The 23,690-nt window shown below is 37.6% G+C and overlaps 1 protein-coding gene across 9 annotated transcripts in view; it reads right to left on the reverse strand.

Annotated features, from left to right (window-relative positions):
* Positions 1–23,690, reverse strand: part of CBLB (Cbl proto-oncogene B) — a 218,548-nt gene that overhangs the window by 83,573 nt on the left and 111,285 nt on the right. For all 9 annotated transcript variants that reach the window (XM_043893003.1, XM_043893009.1, XM_043893008.1 and 6 more), the window contains exons 5-9: positions 21,614–21,770; positions 15,101–15,222; positions 11,964–12,101; positions 8,338–8,425; positions 5,637–5,768 (exon numbers count right to left, since the gene is read on the reverse strand). In XM_043893003.1, the coding sequence (XP_043748938.1) occupies positions 5,637–5,768; positions 8,338–8,425; positions 11,964–12,101; positions 15,101–15,222; positions 21,614–21,770 (637 nt within the window). The remainder of the gene's footprint in view (positions 1–5,636; positions 5,769–8,337; positions 8,426–11,963; positions 12,102–15,100; positions 15,223–21,613; positions 21,771–23,690) is intronic.

Genomic DNA, 23,690 nt, shown 5'->3' on the forward strand with positions numbered 1-23,690 from the left:
TCCAGCTGGCATATACATATATCCATTTTTTATTTTGGAAGGAAAACCTGAAGAACATGGTTTACAGTCTGTCCTGTTCATGAGCTCAGAAGATATTTTCTACATTCCTGAAAGGTGTAATCGAATAAGAACAGTTCTTTAGTTGACACCTTACGTAGTAACCCTGCGACATCACTTCCGCATAATGTGCTATTACAAAAAAGAAGACATGGAGGAGTTCAGGGTAAAGGAGAAAATGTCTTGTTAATGTTCGTGGAACAGTGTGGAAGTGAAAGAAAACTCTCCCAAGTTTCATTGCCAAGGATAGAATAGAAATGCCTCACCCACAGTGATACTGCTTCAAAGAATGCCTCTAGAGAGGTGATTACTCAAGCTTACTTAGTATTCTGGGCAAACTCAGGCTTGCTTATTCAATTTATTAAATAACACAGATGTTTCAGAAGGAGAAAAAAGTATCTGACACCTCTTTGGAGGCATGACTAATGGGCCATTATGACAGCAATTAGAGGAACCACTTGCAGCTTGAAACAACTGACTGACACTTCTACTGTGCATGTCTTAGATTTCCATTAATTACATAAACTTTAAGTCTCCAATGAATTTCAATTAAACCAAAGTAGGGCATCAAGTGGAGGGAAAAGTTAGTGAAGAACGACTTGCTAAAGACGCACAATGGTTGAACCCAACATGTTTTATGGTCTGGGTTTAATATTTCCTATTGGACTCTGACTGATTTATCAGAGCTTCTTGGCAGACATGCAGCTTTTAAAATCCTTTTCATGTCAGTACACCCAACCAAAGTAGCAGAAAGTAACAAAAATATTTCCCACCCATAATTAAATTTGAAAGATAACAGGATATTCAAGTGGTTATTAGTACTGTGCCCCTCTATAAAATTTTTAGATTTAATTTTAACTCCTTGTGGGTATGGACTGGGTCTTTAGTATAGAACCTGCGACAGAGAAGATGCTCAAAGATTGTTTCCTAAATAAATAACAATGGACTTGAGATATTAGAGAATGACAGATGTCATTTCATGTCAGCTTGTACCAACCAAGTTAAGGGATATCAAATTATTCTTGTGCACAATTAAGTCTGAAAACTCAATTTTTTCTCTCATAGAAAAAACACACAAGCATAGAGAAACAAAAATCCTGCCTTTAAAGTCACAAAACACATTCTAGCCCTTTACCATTTTGAATAAGGAAAAAGTTAAAAAAAAAAAAAAAGACACATATTACTGCATGTACTCATAACATGTACACATAACATGTACATAATGTTATGTACACGTAACATTTCCAGTTATATCTACAAGCTTATATACAATGTTTGACAGCACAGCATAGAACTATAGGAAAGTCCCATACTTGTGTTCATTTGTCCTCATTTTGACAGTCAATTAGGTTAAATTCAGTGAGCAGATAACTCATGTGAGGATTTAGTACAGCTGATGTTTGTTAACTGTTTTAACTAGATTCACTGTATAAGACCTTTGTTTCTATTAAATAACAGGGGTATTTTTGCAATAATGTGTTTAAAAGATTGTCAAATACTGCAGTCCATACAAATCTATGAAAGCTGTCAAAACAGATTTTTTGGTTGGCAGGAAGAGGCACTGAGTGAAATCTATATGCACATGTAGAAACATTCAGGTTATCCGAAAGTGGAAACGTTCACAAGTTGAAGCTTCTTAAACGACTAAATTCCCATTGAGATACAGACTATTGAATATCACTTTGAAATTCCCAAATGCTGACCCAACAACAGTTCTCTTCGGGGTAGAGAAAACTTGAACCAGAGATCCCCGTGCATGTCTACTGGTGTTAAAAAAGCAATAAATAGAAACCTGGTCTTCCTGGCTATAGGTTTAGAACCAACAATATTGCCAGCAATATAAAAAAGTGCAAAAAAACAAAATGTGAAAAGTTGAAGGGAATTACTCAGCAGCTAGTGAATGGAACAAATGAAGCTGTAGCTTGAAATTCTTAGAATTCATTCACAGATCTTGCGCATGCTAAAGAGTCTTTGAAAAGACTACAGATACATTTCAGAAGAGAAATGGACAGAACTGAGACACTACAAAGACTTTTTGACAATTGATCTTCAATGTCTTTTACCTTGTTGTCATCTTAGTTCTGGGCATCCCAGGTGGTGCTAGTGGTTAAGAATCTGCCTGCCAAAGCAAGAGACGTAACAGACACTGGTTCAATCCTAGGTTGGGAAGATCCCCTGGAGGAGGACATGGCAACCCACTCCAGTATTCTTCCCTAGGAAATCCCATGGACGAGGAGTCTGGCAGGCTACAATTCATGGGGTTGCAAAGAGTTGGACACAACGTGGGCTTCCCTTGTGGTTCAGCTAGTAAAGACTCCACCTGCAATGTGGTTCGATCCCTGGGTTGAGAAGATCCCCTGGAGAAGGGAAAGGCTAATCCACTCCAGTAGTCTGGCCTGGAGAATTCCATGGACCACATAGTCCATGGGGTCGCAAAGAGTTGGACATCACTGAGAGACTTTCACTTCTCACTACGAGACTAAACAGGAACAACATGCAGGTAACAGAGACACACACAAAAATGTATCAGACAAGTACTTGTTAATCATTAACCATCCTGTGTGGGAAGAATTTTAAAGATGCTGAAATACTGCCTTTGCATATTTTTCATTAACCTATATACAAAATTCTATGATTACATTAGGATAATAATATTATTCACTAGTGGCATGAGTGATTTACTTTGATTATTTCAACTTTCTAAGCACTTTCGAATTTGTCAATTTTGTTTTTTACTACTTAACTTACTCAACTACTACTTTATTACTACTTTTCACATGGCTGCTCCTAAAATTTTACTCAGAGACAATTTTTAGCACTTGACAATTTATGTACTTCTTCAATTTCTAAAAGTAAAACAAAGAAGTACTAAACAGTTTAAAAACCAAGAAAAAATTTCAAATATTAACAATTACAAATTGACTGAACCTATCTTAATATAAGGCCATTAGATCAATATGAAAAATCAAGCAACTGATTAGCTACAAGCAAGAGGAGCTGTATCATCTGGAGACTACAGAATAAAATGTAGAAAAGCTGTGGTGATGTAAAGGGCGAAGGATTAATAACACAGCCATGACAACCGGGAAACACCCCTGTGTCCTGGCACATCACCAACCTGCTGCAAGCACTGCACAGACTCACTAGAGGAAACACATATCACTGGCCTTGGAGTTTTAAAAGCTTAATTTCTTTTAAGAAGAATACAGAAACTAAAATAAGTAAAACCTCTCTGCTTTACATTCAGCTGTCCTCTCACTTACTCTGAGCCACACGGCAAACAGCTATTCTGTATGCTCCTATAAGTGATCATCTTTACTAACCAAAGGTTTCCGCCAACATAGTGGGAACTTCCTCTGAACTTCCAAACGCTACTTAAGTTTCAAGATGAAGACGCTAGGTCCTTTAGTAGGTCTGTATTTCTGTGCTCCAAGCCCAGGACCCCAGAGAAGGGGCTGAAGGACGCGGGCCATCTGTGGAGGCAGGGTACGGGGAGCCTGTACCAGCCTAAAATTCTGGTTTCCTTTAGGGAGAACAGCAAAGTTTGACTTTCCTCACACCTATAAGAACCCTACTGCTGCCCTGAGAACGTAACTCAGTCTAAAGGGCCTGACAGACATATCGGCCTCTGTCAGCTTACTACTCGCCCTGAAATACTTAGAGGGTTTCAGGTAAAGCAAATAATCTTAAAGCGGTTCCCTCCCTGTCAGCCAGGCACTGAGTCAATAACATCTCTATAATATTTTCTACTGATACATTTGAAATCCATTTGCAAATTGACAGTTTTGTCTTCTACCAGTGTAACTAAAGTTATTGAAACATTTGTTTTTAAAAAAAAGGCACTGCAATGTCTGCAGAACTATTATTCGTTAACATAAATAGCAGTCAAGTAACTGTATGCTGAGAACCTGCTGATGTCATATGGGGCAGTGCTTTTCCTCTGACTTCTCCCTGCACTACACAAAATTCACAAGCATCATGAAGGGATAAAGGGAAATGAGAGCAAGGAAAACCTCAGGTAAAGTATAAATCAAATGCATATTGAAAGCGAGCCATGTAGGGAGGTTGAACAATCTTTACCGAAGGAAAGATGTCTGGGAGCTCAGAAATGGCTCTGTAAATGTAAATCAATTGTAATTCATTTCCTAGTTCTTCCTCTTTTTCTTCATCCATTTTTAAAAGTTTCCCAAAGGTAGAAAGAGGCCCTCTTCATAAGCATGTGAAAATCATTAATATTCTATCATCAAGTAATGAGCTCAACAAACATCAATACTCCTATGAGTTTGCACTGCCCTGTCCGGATCCCCTGAGGCCATCCTTCCTGGGGAAATACACAGGTTCTGGGCTGGAGAGAAGGTTCAGGAATACGGATGCTCATGATAATGCTCAATTGCAAATTTTTTTACAGGCTTGAAAGTTTAATGATTTGTTTTCTAAATCCAATCAACAATACTGACTTTAATACTGTGTTAAAACATAGTAGATAAAAAAGTGTTTGAGCAAAATATTCTGTGAATCCTCCAAATACTCAAAACTAGAAATCTGTCCAAAGATCTATTTAAAAATCTCTAACCTTTATTACAGATCAAGAAATATTTTAAAGAAGCCCTTGGGGAAACCAATTATTTTCTAGGTCGTATTCTAAAACATCAAATCAATTTATATTTATTGAATGCCTACAGAATGGAAGGCAGCTTGCCTTAGATTCTGTTGCTGTAAACTGGAAAATTTAGTGACTATGGGAACTAAAGACATTTGGGAAACTTTCTGTCTGATGCTCCTGTTTTAGCCTTACAGAGCAATTGGAGACATACATGAGACAGGAGCCATAGCTTCTCAAGAGAAGTGTTGAAACATCAATGTAAGATTTATCTATTAGGGTTTACTTTGCTTGAGAATCTGATCTACTATAAATAGAATCTGAGCTACAATAAATAAATATGGTTAGTTTGCAACATTGGTAAGTGATACTCCGAAATCAACAGTGTTATAGAAGCAGAACTACTTATGATTAATACTGTAAGATTAAGTTATATTAATTTTACATATTAAATAATAGTAAAAGAAAAGGGCTTCCCCTGAAGCTCAGCTGGTAAAGAATCCACTTGCAATGCAGGAGGCCCCAGTTCGATTCCTGGGTTGGGAACATCCCCTGGAGAAGGGACAGGCTACCCACGCCAGAATTCTTGGGCTTCGCTGGCGGCTCAGGTGGTGAAGAGTCCACCAGCAATGTGGGAGACCCGGGTACGAGCCGTGGGTTGGGAAGATCCCCTGGAGGAGGGCATGGCAACCCACTCCAGTGTTCTTGGCTGGAGAATCCCATGGATGGAGGAGCCTGGTGGGTCCCAAAGAGTCGGACACGACTGACGACTAAGCACAGCACAAAGAAAGCATGAAAACCCAACAAAACGTCAAATCATGTCCGTGAAAGACTCAACACGAGATTTCTTAAAAAGACAACCCTTCAAACAAACACGTGTGACTTTCTGAGTCCTTAAAGATGAAGAAAAGTGAAAAAAGACATATTCATAGGGAACATAAGGAAGACATCAACGTGACCAATTAGATCTTGACTATACCTGCCAGGCGGTGAGACAAGAGGTGCACATCAGGTGCCCACAAGGCTCGATCTTGACGTCCTTGTCGTTCTCAGCACAGATCTTACAGAGCTGGAAAGTGGAGCCCATCTCACAATATAACTCATACTGCTCCTGGAATTGGGGGAGCGAAAAAGGCAACGTTAATGTATTTACTTGCATGAACTGATAACACTGAATTTCCTTAAATACCATGACTTACAGTAAATTCCTCACACTTGACCCTGTCAGATCAAACTGCCATTTAAGATATATTTTAAATTGGTAGTCACAATTTGGTCTATAAAATTAAAAAGATTTTATCTGCAATTGCATAAGCTTTTTTAATACTTTGGATTATTTAACATTTTGTACTGTTCCTTTAGGAAGGTACCTGCATCAACAGGGTGATTTAAGAGACAAACGTATGGTCTTAAATGCAATAAAAAACAATACTTTTCTCTGTAAATACCACATACTCATCTAATTTTAATGTCAAAATTGCAATACAGCTGACAATTTTATTTCTTAGACATCTATTTCGGAAATTTCAGGACGGAGAATTTGCCAAGGGCCTTCTGCATGCCATGTACTGTTGTCCACATTTATTATGTCATATAATCTCCAAAGTATAAGAAGATACACTGAATTTAAAAAACTCCTGAGGCTCAGTAGTATAAATTATTTTCCTCAAATTCTATATTAAACCCCTATTTGCATACTCTTTTCCCAGTCTAACACGATCAAAAACCTAATCATTTCAGCTATCAAAAATTGTTTCATTAAAAATCTATTCTCTTTATTCACTAGTTTAGATGCTTTTGGCATAGATAAATTCTCAGTGTTCAAATAATGAAAAGAACTCTGTCACGAAGAAGATTCAGATATATTCATAAGTATAAAGAAAGTATGAACAGAGAGTGTTACTTAATAGGGATACAAAGAAAAGGAGTTACTGAAACAAAAATTTGTTTAAATAAGGCAATGTGTTAGTCTAGTAAGTAGGTACTACATACATGGCCTTGGACAGGATGAATAAATGACAATATTTAATCCCTAGCCTAGTGAAAGCTCTTACAATCTCAGTGAGAAAAAATGCATATGTATAAACACATAGATACACACACCCACATACTCACTCATTCATATATAAATTCTGTCTATCATGGTATATGTGTGACTATATAATTTTAAAATAAATTAGGGAAAGAGTAGATCAAGATGGAAAAGAAGTCCAAAGTATCATATATATCACTGAAATCCCTAAAATAATAGGTAAGTATCTGTGTGTGTGTCCTCAATCACTTCAGTTGTGTCCGACTCTTTGCGACCCTATAGAGTGTAGCCTGTATAGTGGTTATGAAATTGAATGGACCAATCTACAATTATTAAAAAAATTAAAGATAAAATCACACTTGCAAAAGGCAATGCAACCTAAGAGGTAAGCTATTCAAATATTTATGAGTAGTTTAAGAGAATGATACTGCTCCTGAATATGAATTTTAAAACAATTTTTAAACAATGGCTTTATAAGGAATTGTCTCCTGTGTCTTTCTACATATATTAGAAAACACAGAATCAGTACATAACTTTTAAAATGGCTTTCATGTATTAAATTTTTAAAACTGCCCAGAAGAGTACACATGTCAACAAGTATGTTTTAAATATCAAGACCATTGAAATCTAAAGAAGTAGAAATGAAAAATTATCTACTGTTTTCCTTAAAACTTATCATTTGGTTTTATTAGTTTTATTATTATACAAAGTACAAAATATCCAAATTTCAAAATTTTTTTAAACTCAGCTACATTTAAAATAAACTATTGGAAGTTCTCTCTCAAAGACTGTTGCCAAGTTAGCGTTTTTCATTTTTATTTTTTTAAAGTGCATTCACATGTTCACAAATGGTTATTTTTCTTTATAAAACTGAAGTTACATAATGTCATTTTACAAAGTCAAATGTTACATAATGAAGCTTTACATAACTTTTTTACATAACAAGATGCAGAGGTTCCCATGTGAGTGTCCAGCACTACCTTCCTCTTGTTAAAAGACTTCACAGGATAATGAAGTGTGAGTGTGCTATGGTATTTAACCTCTGACTGAATACAGGTATTTGGTATACTGTAATATTTCATTTTTAAGAACAATGCTAAAGTGAACATCCTGGGGTACAGATCTTTGTGTGTATGCTCAAGTGATATGTATATGGAATCTAGAGTCAAACATGTTTAGGTTTTGGTAAGTACTGAATACCACCCTCAAGGAAGACTTGACCAAGTTACCCCCCCAAGTCATAACCTATGAGGGTGCCAACAGTGGATTTACAAAAAAACAATTATTGTCTCCAATGGGTTTCAATTACTCATTTGACTCTAAAAACTAATGCATACAATTATTCGAATCTTCCCTGAAGTTTTCTAAAGCTAAATATCTCTACTTTCCTATAGATCTGTCTACCTACAGATTTATCTATTTCCCCACAAAAATGTCAGTATTATATTGGAAGCAGAAATATTAACAAGAGATTTTTATCAAAAAAATAAAAAAAGTTCTGTAACTTTTTTTCAAACACTCTTAGAATTCCTTAAACATGTTTTGCATTAAATATCTGTACATGACTTTACCAATTATTAAGAATGTTATTTCAAAGGAATCACAAATACTTATTAATTTTAAGTATGTCTCCAGAAATTGTCCTTACCTGTGTAACTTTTATATGATCATGGGGTGTAGGCTCACATAGTCCAGTTAAATCAGGATTATAACTCCTCCCATCAGGATAAAGATAGCTGGATTATAAAGGGAAATTTTATTTACATAACTACATACAAGTCTTAACTGCCTTTAAGGTTATGTAATCAGATTCTTCTATATTCAAACGTACATTTAGATATCTCCTTTTTAGGTATCTTACATCAAGAATTTATTCTATCACTGTTTCCATAATACTACAAGTTATTTTTAGGAAATTTAAAATCTAGGAAAGTTTTTTAATAAAAGAAATATATAATGAATATGGACTCAGCCACTAAGCAATCATTTTCAATTAAACACCTTTACTATATGTTTTGGAGAAGGAAATGGCAAACCGCTCCAGTATTCTTGCCTGGAGAAGGCTACAGAGCCTGGCGAGCTATAGTACATGGGCGTCACAAGAATCGGCCATGACCAAGTGACTGACACTTCCACTGTTTCTCACGTTCTGTTCCAAAATACTCAAGAGTATACACCTATTTGCAACTATTCCGTCTTTCACATGAAGCACAATTAATGTTACATTTTACCCTATGCTTAGTACCACTAGGAAACAAAAATAGAATTAAACCCCACAATTTTCTCATAAAAGTTATCCAAACATTTTTGTGGTGTTTTCTTTCTCTAGTTTCCCATCCCCTTTCTTTCTGTTTCACCTTCCATTTACCCTGGCACATATACACATGTGCACATAAACAAAGGTTACAACTCTATGTTTCATTTATCTCAAATGAAGCTACCAACAAAATGGTTTATAAGCATAAGGTTCCATTACTAGAGAGAATTAAAATAAGAACTAAAAGTTATCATGCCATCTTGCTGTGCTAAACCAGTGGTTCGTTATTCAGAAATCTGGGAAGACCCAGAGGAATCGGGTGGAGAGGGAGGTGGGAGGGGGGATCGGGATGGGGAATACATGTAACTCCATGGCTGATTCATGTCAATGTATGACAAAACCCACTGCAATGTTGTGAAATGGTTGGCCTCCAACTAATAAAAATAAATGAAAAAAAAAAAAAAAAATGAAGCTGATCATGTTGGTAAGCACCTATATTAGATTAGGAAATGAGTAATATCACTGCTGGATTTTATCAATTCATTAAGTTACAGGTGATTTTATTTAGTAACTTTTTGTTTTAGATTTTTGAATGATAACTTAAGAACATAATAGTACAGTGGTGAATAAAGAGCAAAACTATACTAAAATTATTATGTGAAGTAACAAAAAATATTTATCCATAAATAGTCTATAAATATGTTAGTGTTTAAAATTCTAAAAGAAAACCAGGAAAAAATAAACCTAGAGGACAGACAACTCTCATATGGTAAGAAGAAAATCAGTGAGTGGTTTTGTTGTTGTATTTTTAAGATTTAGGAAAAGGAGTTGACTACATATGACTATGATACAAATTTTAGAGTGTCATTATAGGGATAGGATAAAATGCTACAAACATTATAGAAGTGATAAGCAAAAGCTGGTAGCTTTCTTTTTATACTTGTTCACCACACTTCAAGAATGTTGAATTCTAGGGAGAATTCAGAAATGAAAGATTACAAAATGACAATAATTTTGCTAGAGAAAAGGTTTAAAAATTCTGTATAGGAGCAATTCAATGATTATGGTCTTCAATATTGCTGTTGCTGAGTCCCTTTCAATGGCATTGGAGGAATAAGGAATCCTGGCTAGTTATCAAAGTAAACTTCTTCATCACTTATGTCGCACAATATCAGATTAACTATAAGGAAAGGACAAATGACCCCGACGGTTGGAAACAGTTGGACCAGATGATATCCTGTGTTGTTACTGATCTTTTGTTGTTGCTGTTGTTCCATGTCTGACTCTTTGCAACCGCATGGATTGTAGCCAGCCAGGCTCCTCTGACCACGGGATTCACCAAGCAAGAATACTGCAGTGGGTTGCCATTTCCTTCTCCAAGGCATTTTCTGGACCCAGAGATCAAACCCAGGTCTCCTGTATTGGCAGACAGACCCTTTACCTCTGAGCCACCAGAAAAGCCCACAATATAAATAAGATACATCAAAATTAGTCCATTCACAGATGTGCCCACTTGTGATCTCTTTTTAGAAATTAAAACTCTGAAGTACATTTTCTTCAAAACAAAAATCCTGTTATAGTGGATAGAAAGTCACACATATGAGTCCTTGATGCACTAGAGGTAAGATAGAAATAACAGAATAGCAAATTTATAATTAAAAAAGGAGAACTATAGACTTTTAGTACCAGTTTGCCATTCATTCTTACATAACTATTTCTTAAAATTCACAACTTCTATCCATTCACAAGGAGCCCATCACTTTTTCTTTTTTCTGTTCTTTCTTTGGCAAAGGAAAATTTTGCTACTGGAAACTATTTTCTCTTTCTGGTAGACTCCCCCCTCTCAGGTTTCTATCACAGGAATATAGTCAATATTTTACAGTAACTATAAATGAAGCCAAATGAGCACCAAAAAATGGGCACTTTCGAACTGCAGTGCTAGAAAAGACTCTTAAGAGTCCCTTGGACAGCAAGGAGATCAAACCAATAAATCCTAAAGGAAATCAATCTTGAAAACTCATTGGAAGGACAGCTGTTGAAGCTGAAGCGCTAATACTTTGGCCCCTGATGCAAAGAGCTGACTCACTGGAAAAGACTCTGAGGCTGGGAAAGATTGAGGGCAGGAGGAGAAGGGGACGGCAGAGGATGAACTGTTTGAATGGCATCACTGACTCAATGGACGTGAGTTTGCGCAAACATCAGAGAGAGTGAAGGACAGGGAAGCCTGGCATGCTGCGGGCCGTGGAAAGAGTCAGACGTGACCGAGTGACTGAGCAACGACAGCAAATGGAGCATAGCCTTTAGAAACTGTGAATCATCATACTGGTCACCTGTAACATTTAACATTGTACCTCACTTATGCTTTAATTTAAAAATTAAAAAAAGGACAAAAGAGAGGAAGCGAAAGAGGAGGGTGGGAGGGAAGGCAGGCATGTTTCAGAGACAGGAGCACAGTGCTCCCCAGGGAAATGAAGTTCCAGGCCCCTTTAATAGCCAGTTGTGTTTTTCTGAGACAGAAGAGCAGATGGATGGCTCTTTGGGGTGGGATGCTTTTGTGAGCTGTGTGTGGAAATCCCACAAAGGGAGATTCTTTGCAACTCTACTAACAGTCCAAGAACAGAGCCTATCAGAATCTGCCCATGATCCCAACAGCAGGATTAAAAGACCCTATACTGAGAGTACAAATCGGGAGCACAGGAGCAGAGCTAGATAGGGACCAATCAAATAATTGTTCCGCTGCATCCATTCTCCAACTGCACAGTATTTTCTAACATTTGTAAGGAACTATTCAGATCTGAAGGTTGTGAAGACCATGCTAAAAAAAAAAATCAAATAATTAGGTTACTTTAAATTGACTAAGAAATGAACAATAAAATCTAAGGATCATCCTTTTCTTAGTTTTAAAATAAAAACCAGTCAGACCATCAGCCTCACTGTCCATTCCCACCATCAAAAGGAGCCTCTATCTTCCACATCTGTGAACAATAAACACTCAAACCCCCAGGTCTCATACTCACAATCCTTCCCTGCTTCCATCAATCAGGGCTTGAAATAAGGGCTTGTTGTGCGGTATGGTCTGTAAGATATTGCCGTCCCCCGTCACATAGCCAATGGCCCACTGCCCCAGCCTGGTGCAGCTTAAGCGGAAAATGTAGCTGTGAAACACAAGAGAAGTATGTTTAAACACTTTCAAAATGTCTGCTTGCTACCTACTACCAAACAATTGTCAGATTTTTCGTAAGCAAAAGAATAAACAAAATCATTTAGGATTTCTATCTTCAAACTTATTTTTACACAATTCTCCTTCTCCATTTACTCATCTGCAAAAGAAATAATGATAATAATTCCATTTAAATATCCCTGGAGTTCTGTGAAAAAATAATCGAAGTTGTAAACCATCAAATAATTTACCACCATCATCATTAGAGGTTTGCTCTGCATTAAAGCGCTGGTGGTGTGAAACAGCTACGACATTTTTGGAAAGCAAAAATAAAATAAGTAAAAATTAATTTGGCTAGCTCAGACAGAAATTGAGCCAGTCTACTATGGAATTCAATACATTATTTTGTCATCTTAAAATTATGCACTTTTAGTTGTTAATAACGTGTGTAAAAATAATACTTTTCTTTCAAGTATTACAGCCACTCATGTTTAAACAAAAGATCAGAGAGCTGAACTATATTAATGGGAAAGCAAATTAGGTAAGTTCATGCTCCCCTCTAATCCTGTCAAGTTCAATGTCTTGTGACAGGAAATAAAAATAGTTCTAAAATATAAAACAAATTAATGGCAATGTCAGAAGGGACTGACTTGGTTTTAAATTCATTACTGTTTACTAAGATTAGCTAATTATCTTATCTACTTACCACATTTTACATCATTTCCCTGAATTTAAGTGTATTACACGCAATCTTATTCATGATATCCATATCTGGATTTTCTAACACCTTAAGCAGATCGAAAGTAGGCCAATTTAAGCTATATTTGAGTACCCTGATTGCTATATGTACGTGGAAGAAATAAGCATCTGTTAATCTACATTAGTTATTGATTAAACAAGTACTGTAATAAAAACTTTAACAGATAATTTAGCATATATAACAGCTACACAGTCATTAGATTTACTTAATTTGGATATCAAGTACTGCAATGTGGTTTCATCTTTGAAGAAAACTCAGCTCTTTACAGAAAGGAAGAAGTGATTTTCATATTGGTTTTGGAACTGTTGGAAAGGACTTTTCAAGAAGTATAGAAACATTCTCCTAGAAAGCTGAAAAATAAGTATCAACCTCTCACTTAGCATCCTTAATCATGATCATCCAGAATAATCCCACACAGACACGACTGTCAGCTGGATCCAAATAAAGTACACCCTTAAGAACTCAAATGTCCTTGAAATATACCCAACTATTTTCTTTACCATGAAGCCAAAGAGATGAACCATTTCCCGAGAGAAAGGACCACTCCAGCAAATATTTATTAAAATCATTTGGTTGTTGACTGAATTTTCCTAAACACATTTTAAACACCCTATCACAAGTACATACAAGGGTTTGCCACAGACTGATCATTTCACCTTTAACGAAAACTTAAAATAAATAACTGATACAAGGCAGGAAGGGAAGGAAAAGAAGACATCCTTTCGGAGAGCACTATCTTAAAAGCTCTATTCAAATAGTGATGAGTTCTGGCTTCTATTAACACTTCCAACACGATCATCAATTATCTCCATGATCTTGAACAAGAGAACACAAGAAGACTCACTTTATTATTTTTTTTTTTTTAGAACTGGAGATAATTTCCCAAATGACTTCTGTGTTAAATCTGTATGACAGAATGATTCCAATGGTATTGTATCTTTCAAATCATACTCCAGGAACAAGATGATACTTTGATGCCAATCAAGAGAGCAAAAGTTATGGAAAAATTTGGTTATGAGAGATCCCTGATGAAACACAATGACTTATAAGCCATTGTCACTGTGCATAATAACTGACCCCGTCTTGTAGTCACAATGAGAACCAGTTCTCAGTCTAAACCTATGACCCCACAGGAGCCACGCTGTTTTCTGTACCTACAACTGCCTTCTAGTATACAATAAAAATTCTTAGAAATATAAGAGGTGAAAATTTTTCCACTATGGTAAAGAGGGAAGAAATCATCAATAACTGACTACTTGAAAAGACTTTCTTAAAGGACAAATGACACTTGCACTAAAAATCAAATAAAAACGGTACTAGAAGAAAAAGGTAGACTTGAAAAATACCAAACTTCTAAAATGCAACGACCCCTATATGAACATCAGGGCTCCCACGGACAGTGGCGTGGTGTCTCCTCCTAAACGCGGTAAGTGAGAAAGGGCGGTCTCACTGTCACGACCATCATTCCCAGGAGACAGCAAGCCACAGCACAAATGCCTACTACGTGCCTGGTGCATTTCTAGACTGGCTCTGGGGAAATGTCTGCACCAGGGGAGAGAGATTTTCTGATCCCAGATATGCCATTAGTAAGGTCTGCTCTCTTAGGCAAAGCCAGAGAGGCTGATCACACAGCTAAGCTCTGTGAGTTTCATTCAATTTCAACAGCAGCCATGAGAGATTATGGAAGAAGTTCTCAAGGACATGACACTGGTTTGGATTGCTAGCAATGGGTTTATACGTTTATGAACTTACTACACATTTATCATGTATCTGTACACTTATATGTACTTACATGCATTAATATGTATTTATATGGAATTATGTGATTATCATAGAACCAAACTGAATGTCTTGAAAAATACCCTGAAATAATGAATATGAAACTGATTTGTCATTAGCACAGTATTCAAGTATTCAAATATACAATTTTATACACAAACACATGTCATGAAAAGAGTTAATATGCTAATATCTTATTCCAGTTTTAAACTCTGAGACTTCTTCTCTAAATTCATCAAATTACATATTACCATATCCTCTTTCACTTTATGAACATTAAGTTTCAGAACAAGCACAACATACCAATTTGAATAACTGAATTAGGAAGCACTGTTTTCATCTATTAGCATTTCCCTCCCCTCAACCCCATGTGTATAACTGATTTACTTAGGAATGAACCACCGAGGACTTTCCATCTTTCTATATATCACACAATATTACTGCCAAAGTCTTACCTTCCGGGCTTGGTGCTGTATTTCTGTAGCCGTGCTTTCACTTCATCATATGTGAGAAATGCCATGTAACCCGGATGTGTTACAGCTAAGAAATTCCAATTCCGTAAAATAGAGCCCCACGGCTAAAAGTATAAATAAATTAAAAGATTACCTAGAGAGTATCAACTATCATTTATACACCAAACCATTATTTAATACACATACTAGAATTCTCCTGGATATTTTTAAAGTGAATATAAGTTTACGTGGCTTAGGTCAACTTATATTATCCAAAAGCAAACATAAAACTACTTACTTTCATTTTGGAGAAATATAATTATGCAGAAAACAGATTTTAGGAAAAAAAATATTGAAAGCAAAAAGGAAAACCACATAATCTCTTCACATATTCTATTCCCAATACAGCAGTTGCGATCATTTTGAAACATAAACCACATCACTCTTTGGTTCAAAACTCTCCACCTTTGACTAAAAGCCAAAGTTCTTATAAAAGGCCTAGAAGGACCTTACGGGGTTGAGACCCAGTTCCCCTGTATCCCATCGGCTGTGACTCTCTCACCTCCCACCTTTCCTCTAGATCCGCGGACCACAGTACTGCTGGCGTAAACATAATTACACTCTCTCACCTCACAGCCTTTGAATCTGCTGATCCTTCTACCTGAATTCTTCAAGTATGCATGTTGTATGACTCCTTCCTCTTCAAACATCTCTTCCTCAACAGAGCCTTCTCAGACCGAAATCACCACTTCTCATCTCATGCCTCATCTCCCTGCGTGTCTGTTTTATTCACTACTCTAACATTTAGACATCACATTTTGTAGAACAAAAGGCTATCATGGAGTGTAAGTGATTTGGCAAAGTCTACACACTGACCCTAAAGCTACATAACAAGGAACATGCCTGTCTTGCGTCCCAAAGGGAGACCAGCACTAAGGCAGCACCGGGGCAGAGCAACCAGGACAGTTGCTGTGAACAGCTTATCTGATGACTGACGTTCCTACAAAGCCTTCACTCCCATGGTCAGTCAGTCAGTCAGTTCAGTCGTTCAGTTGGTCCGACTCTTTGCGACCCCATGAATCGCAGCACGCCAGGCCTCCCTGTCCATCACCAACTCCCGGAGTTTACTCAAATTCATGCCCATCGAGTTGGTGATGCCATCCAGCCATCTCATCCTCTGTCGTCCCCTTCTCCTCCTGCCCCCAATCCCTCCCAGCATCAGGGTCTTTTCCAATGAGTCAGCTCTTCGCATGAGGTGCCCAAAGTCCTGGAGTTTCAGCTTCAGCATCAGACTCCCATGGTAATACACTACAATTCTAACATCTGGTTCATCCTTGTACAATTAGAAAATCAGAAAAGGTTCAGTTTAGAGGATTTCTGTAGAAATCCTTCACAGAAACACACACACACACACACACACACATACGGTTTGTTATCGCTCTGTCTAATGGGATTAGTTGTCCCTCCAATTATCATGGCAAGGGAAAAAAGGCAGCCAGTAATAAACAACTTCGCTTGAGGGCATTTAATGAATCAGCTCTGCTGTATCTTTAAGGCTGAAGTTACATTTATCCCAAGGAATTGGCAGCGTACTCTACCTAATGTGCCAAATTATTAACTCAAATCTTCTATGTAAAAGAAAAAAAAAAGTATTCTGTGTTGCCAAGTCAAAGTTGCTGAAACAGTTATCCCAGACTCCATTACTGGTGGAGGGCTCCTACTTCTGTTTGTTTTGAGACTTGTTCCTTGTTATTGTTAAGCAAGCTTCAAATTTACAAGGCGGAATTCTTTAAGGATTATATCCCTTGAGAGGAGGATAACAAGGGAAAGAATGATTTAAGAATGATTTAGTAATGAAGAGTTTAACCTTTGCCGAAATAACAAGAAAAATCTTTAGGGTATTTCCCCATCACACTAAAATACCTAATTGGGGAAAAATGAGCTCTGGAGAACACCCTTATGAGCTGTTCTGTCTATGTACTTGAAAAAAAAAATGTTTTTAATTTTCTCCTTAAGGGATGACTAAAAATTACATAAACAATACTTGGAAGAATATTAGCATGTGTTTAAAAAAAACTGAATAATAACTATTAGAGTCACTGAGTTTTGTTTTGCTTCCTCATCTATATAGGACAAGGATGAAAAGAACATAAAATATCTGGGTCATTTCCATTAGAATCCACACAAATTAATGAAAGCTGTATTTTTAAAAACAGTGCTGAACTTTATAACAGCCAATGCACAGACCAAATACATGTGGAGTTCTGAGCCAAATGCTGTGCTATGTAGCGACCATTTCTGAGTAATAATTCTAAGGGCTAGCTTCTAACTACAAATATATATACTTCATAGGAAGTCTGTGCACTAGTTTTCTTGAGAATGAAACCCACAGTCAGAAACACGTGGTAGTTTTGTATTTTGTGTGTGCATGTTCAAAGTATGTCGCCAAAGAATGGCTTCAGTTCAGTTCAGTTCAGTCACTCAGTCGTGTCTGACTCTTTGTGACCCATGAACCGCAACACGCCAGGCCTCCCTGTCCATCACCAAACCCCCAAGTTTACTCAAACTCATGTCCATCAGGTCGGTGATGCCATCCAGCCATCTCATCCTCTGTCGTCCCCTTCTCCTCCTGCCCCCAATCCCTCCCAGCATCAGGGTCCTTTCCAATGAGTCAACTCTTCACATGAGGTGGCCAAAGTATTGGAGTTTCAGCTTCAGCATCAGTCCTTCCAATGAACACCCAGGACTGATCTCCTTCAGGATGGACTGGTTGGATCTCCTTGCGGTCCAAGGGACTCTCAAGAGTCTTCTCCAACACCACAGTTCAAAAGCATCAATTTTCCGGTACTCAGCTTTCTTCACAGTCCAACTCTTAGAGAAGGCAAAATAAAGTGCTTTGAAGAGTGATTACTTTTGCAACTTGTTGTTAGATTATAGGAAATCTTTTCTCACACACCAAACATAAAATTCTTTGGAGCTTCTCTTTTTAAAATTATTTATTCACTTTCGGCTGTGCTGGGTCTTCATTGCGGAGTGGCTTCTCCTCTAGTTGCGGCGAGTGGGCGCTGCTCCCCAGTTGCAGCGCACAGGCTGCTCGTCGTGACGGCTTCTCTGGCTGGGACGCGCAGGCTCAACAGCTGTGGGGCATGAGCTCAACTGCTCCCTGGCATGTGTGACCTTCCCAGATCAGGGATCGAACCTGTGGCTCCTGCACTGGCAAGTGGATTCTTCACCACTGAGCCACCAGAGATGCCCCTATTGGAGATGCTTAAATGACCACAGAAACTAATGAAGTATGTTAAGAAGACGAGTCCCTCCATTCTCTCAAAGGCCACCGTGTTCAGGAACGCTCGTTTACTGACTTACAACCTACCCTGGGAGCAGGACCTTGGCTGGTCTGCCCAGATGCTCTCTTAATCCTCACTGCAACAGACGACTTCCTCCATCTCTTTTTCTCCCTATTCCACAATGCTGTATATTCCATAGTCACTAGTATATAGCTCCAAATTACTCACTTCTTATCCTGCCACCTTACCCATCCCATTTATTGCGCCAGTCTCCTCTTACAGAAGAGAACGGGAAATGGAAGGAGGACGGGGCAGCAGCCCCAGGGAGAGCAAAGAAGAATGTAAAAGCCCCATATTTCCAATCTGGGACTTGAGCACTTGCCAATCCCAACATCTCTGAACTGCCTGGAGAGGAGACGGATAAGGTAACAGGCAGACGGAGGAACACAGCCATTGCAAGATCTTCCCGGGAATCACAGCATGGTTCAAGTTCTGACAAAATATCGGGACGAGGGAGGAGAAGAAGAAGGGGAGACCAGAATCCTCCAGCTTTCTTCTTTCATGTCCTAGACAAGTCTCCACTCCATCCCCTCACCCCAACTGACACGTTCTTCAAACCTGATGCTAGATCTCTAGAACAAACCCCAATCCTGAGGGTGTCCTTTGCCCACTTTCAGATACCACTCTGCTAAATATTCCATCCCCAACAGTTCAAAGCTAGAAGAATTAACAACCACTTAACCATCTATATCACAGGTAGAGCAGAATATATGTACGTGCAGTTATACTAAACACAAAACTTACATTTTTCATATAGAATACACAATTATAGGAGGAAAATATTACTCGATTTTTAAAGTTATACAAAAATAAAAGATCGGTAAAAGTTAATACATCCACTTTCTGTACACAGAACCAATTTTTTTGTATTTTAAAACACATACATGATTACAGTATAACCAATGAAATGAGGAGAGGTAAAGAATTTTAGAACACAAGGGCTAAGAAGAGTTCTTTAGCCACTTCTGTAAGCATGGGTTTTCAAAGACACCAGGTATACTTTGGTCCACTGGTACTGTTTTGTTTTGTTACCTAATACTTTTCACAGTAGCTCTATTTAAAAGATTCTTTTCCTCTCCTATCCCCTGGAGCATAAATAAGATATATGCACCTTAGAGTGTTAAGATACTTGGCTGTTTTAAAGTGAAACAGCTTATAAGAAAATATGTGTACATATTAAGCAGCTGTTTGGGTAAGTGTTTAACCAACATTAAGTTGCCATCATACTTTTGATATATAACTCTGAGGCATTCTAGTATTTAACATTCTGACTGAAAGTCATCCAGGCTCCCCACAAAAAATACACTCTTTCTAGAATAAATAGTTAGGTTTAATGTATGGGAAAAAAAAAACAAAAAAACTTAAGTTTTCTTCCTTCCCAAGGGGAAGAAGCAGAGTACCTACTATTAGAATGTCTTGGTATCATGTTCAGTAAGTATCTGTAAAATTATCAGAAACTTTTAAAGAAAGGAGAAGTTCCATTATAAAATAATCAGTGTCAGGTAACACAACCTTTTCCTAAAATGTATCTTAAAGTTGTTGGAAAAGCATTAACTGACAGCATACATATACCAAGGGAATAATCATGAAACTACTGCAAACTGAAAACAACCAAAAGCATACTTTCTGCAGTCACTTATCTAATTTTCAATTCTATACGTCTAGGTAGAATTATGATTATAAAGCTGTAATAAAGTAAAATTTATTCTATAAGTATTGTCGACAAGAGTTAGTTTGCCCTCTGTTAATGGGTTCTTTTATAAATTAAAAGTTAATGCCATGTAATCTTGTTTTCTTACATAAATCAGTTACCCGATCCTTGCAGGCAAGTACCAAGCAGAGTCATAAATCAGAGAAGCAAGATTCTTACAACATGAGAAACACGAAAACCAATATTATACTTTAACATTTGCTGAAAGTATGTTTCAAACAGAATAAATCTTAGACTGCAGACTAAAATAAAAAAAGAAAGAAAAACTGTGTTGGAATATAAGCAAGCCTCATTTTTGATCAATTAAACCTCACTTGCTATATAATTTATATTATTAGAATCACAGAAATTTTAGGTGGGATTCTCATTTTGTGACCACTTGAATCTCAGAGATGATATGCAATTTAATGGCAGAGGCAAATTCAAAGCAAATTGCAAGTCTTCATGTTTAGGGTAATTCTGTCTATACATACAAAAGCACAAAATGATGATACCCAGCTTTTATTATATGATACCTACTTCTGAATAGCTATGCGAAGACAATTATAAAAGAATGGTTCAAAAACAAAAACAATGAATAGGACAAGAAGGTTAATCTCAAAGTCACTGATATTAGGGAAAAAACCAGGAAAACCTAAATTTCCCAAATGAGAGATATGCTATATCAATAACAGACTATTTTGATGGAATATTCTGTAGGAACTGAAAGCTGAAAATTACACTGATGAAAATATTTACTGACAGTGAAAAATGTTTGTAACATATGGCTGAAAGAGCAAAGCTAGCTGTAGAATCGGTATCCATCACAGTAATCTCCGATACAGAGGAGGTTAAGTTTGCTATTTATTCCCAAGCTTACTATTTCCCTTCTCATCTAATGGGTGTGGGAGGCAAAGGGGGCTGTTGAGACACAACCTCAGCAAACGCCCACCATTCTGTCAGCTACTGGGCTAGAAGGATCAGCAAAGTAAAGTGAGAAACTAAACAGGGACTGTTTATAAAAGCAAAGCTCCTTTACATCAATCTTCTCAAAGCTAGTAAGCAACTTCCAGGCTCAGAACACCAGATATCCCAAACTTACACTCTAAACTTAGGGCAATGGCCAACAACCTGCTTTTAAATGAAGTGAAGCGAAAGTCGCTCGGTCACGTCCGACTCTTTGAAACCCCGTGGACTGTACAGTCCCTGGAATTCTCCAGACCAGAATACTGGAGCGGGTAGCCTTTCCCTTCTCCAGAGGATCTTCCCAACCCAGGGATCGAACCAAGGTCTCCCATATTGCAGGCAGATTCTTTACCAGCTGAGCCACAAGGGAAGTCTGCTTTTAAATGGGAGACTACCAAAAATGAGACTATTTCCCATACGTTTGTACATTATGCATGGATGTGCAAAATACACATACGCAGAGCAGGGACAGAAGGAGAAGAGGGGGCAGGATGAAGCAAATAAAAAGCTTACCTGGAACAGCCTGGTAAAAATATCAAATTCAAAAACCGAAATGTAATCATTACAAGTCAAGTCAATTGTTGATTTTAGAGCCATTGCTTCCAGGCCAGAGCTAATCTGATGCACCTCATGAAGGCACTGTCTGAATACTTTCCATGGTACGATCGTTCTGTGCAAGACAAAAAAAAAAAAGGTAATTGAATCAAGTGTCATTTAAGACATACCTTCCACTGAAACAGCACAATTAAATCATAACATTAATATAATTGTATTTGTACTAAAAGACAAATAGTTGAGAATACTGTTTATAATTCAGAACATATGTAATGGGTTTTGCTAAATGGATTATTTTCCATTTGCTAAGAATGTGACAAAAATGCAGATCAATTTTTCTCTCAAGCAGTCCTTGACTATCAAGATATTTCTAAAAACGCTTCCAAAGACAGTATTAGATCAAAGTCCTGTATGTCTGATCTCGTCCTTTATTTTCTTAAAGTAATAACAGGATGATATGTTCACATAATAGCAAGAATTCTTTGTTCACTGCGTAAGAAAGTTCAGGCAGAAAGTCATCAAGACATTTCTACCAACACCTGATATGTTCTACAGAGGTGGAAAACCACTTTATTTAACCTTTCATACTAATGCAAAGGGAAATTTCAATAACTTTTAACCAATCCAACTGGCTATCACATGGAAAGTTATTTATTCAACACTCATTGATCAACTTAATCTTCTTAAAACCCTTATACCAACATTTTTTATGTAATACACTTACACGGTTCAAAAATTCTGAAGCGGATAGAACGGCACCCAGGGGAAAGCCTCCCAACCCATTCTCTGCCTGACCAGTTTCCAACATTCACCCACCTCCTGTCCACCATGAAAATGAATAACATTCATTATTTGTTCTTTACTTTTCCTCCTTTCGGAATGTTAAATGCCTATTTCTGAACAAGTGGAAGAAAGCAATCATTCACATGTTGAAAATTTTAAGCTGCAGTTTTCATAATTGTTGTGTTTAGTCACTGAGTCGTGTCTGACTCTTTTGCAGCCCCATGGACTGAAGCCTACCAGGCTCCTCTGTCCATGGGGTTTCCCAGGCAAGAACACTGCAGTGGATTGCCATTTCCTTCTCCAGGGGATCTTCCTGACCCAGGGGCTGAACCCACATCCCCTGTACTGGCAGGCGGGTTCTTCACCATCTGAGGCACCAGGGAAGACCAGTTTTCATAACAGGATGGCTATAAAAGCTATAATCTCTTGTAAGATTGCAAGTATTTAAATAAAGATTTTTCTTTACTAGTATCTCTTGAGAATTAAGACTCAAGCAGAATGGACTAAATTGGTTGGCCCCGCGTGATACTAATCCTTCCAGTGAAGCAACACCGTCAAGGTAAAAGGTTCGTATTCATTATCTCCTGCAGTGGTTGTCAAACTTGAGCATGCATCAGAATCACTGAAAGGCTTGTTAGCACAGAAATTGATCAACCCAAGATATTCTGATTCAGTATGATTGGGGTGGAGCCTTGGAACTTACAACCTTAACAAGCTACCAAGTGACGCTGATGTTGCTGGGGACAACACTTTGAAAGTCACTGATCTATTGTGCCTATTAAGTGCTAAGACACTGTGGAGAAACACCATTATGGAAAGAGATGCTACCTCCGCCCTTGAAGAACACACACTTTCAGGGTGGAAATAAATCTGTAATGCTAAAGTCTACAGAAGGGGTGTTAAGGAAGTGCTGGAGGAATTCCAGCGAAGGAATGGTCTGTGGCAAGATGAATAAATGAGTGCTGAGACAGCCGAACAATGCTATATTGTGTATATAAGAAAGTTTATGTTTGATATGCCATTAAAAAAAATGAGGCTGAATACATCAAAAGGCTTTGCTCTATGTATGAAAAAAACAGGAAACCACAGAGAACTGAAGAGAGACACCACATCAGAAGCCATTTAGAAGAAACACACGTCAGGCTCTGATTAAGGTTAACAAGATGCTGCTGTTTTAAAGTAACAATGAAAACTTCTGATAATATTTGGAGGCTTTTTATTTACAGTGAAGTGTAAGTATGCAATTATGTCC

Source organism: Cervus elaphus, chromosome 31 (assembly GCF_910594005.1).
Source record: "Cervus elaphus chromosome 31, mCerEla1.1, whole genome shotgun sequence".
Classification (NCBI taxonomy): domain Eukaryota; kingdom Metazoa; phylum Chordata; class Mammalia; order Artiodactyla; family Cervidae; genus Cervus; species Cervus elaphus.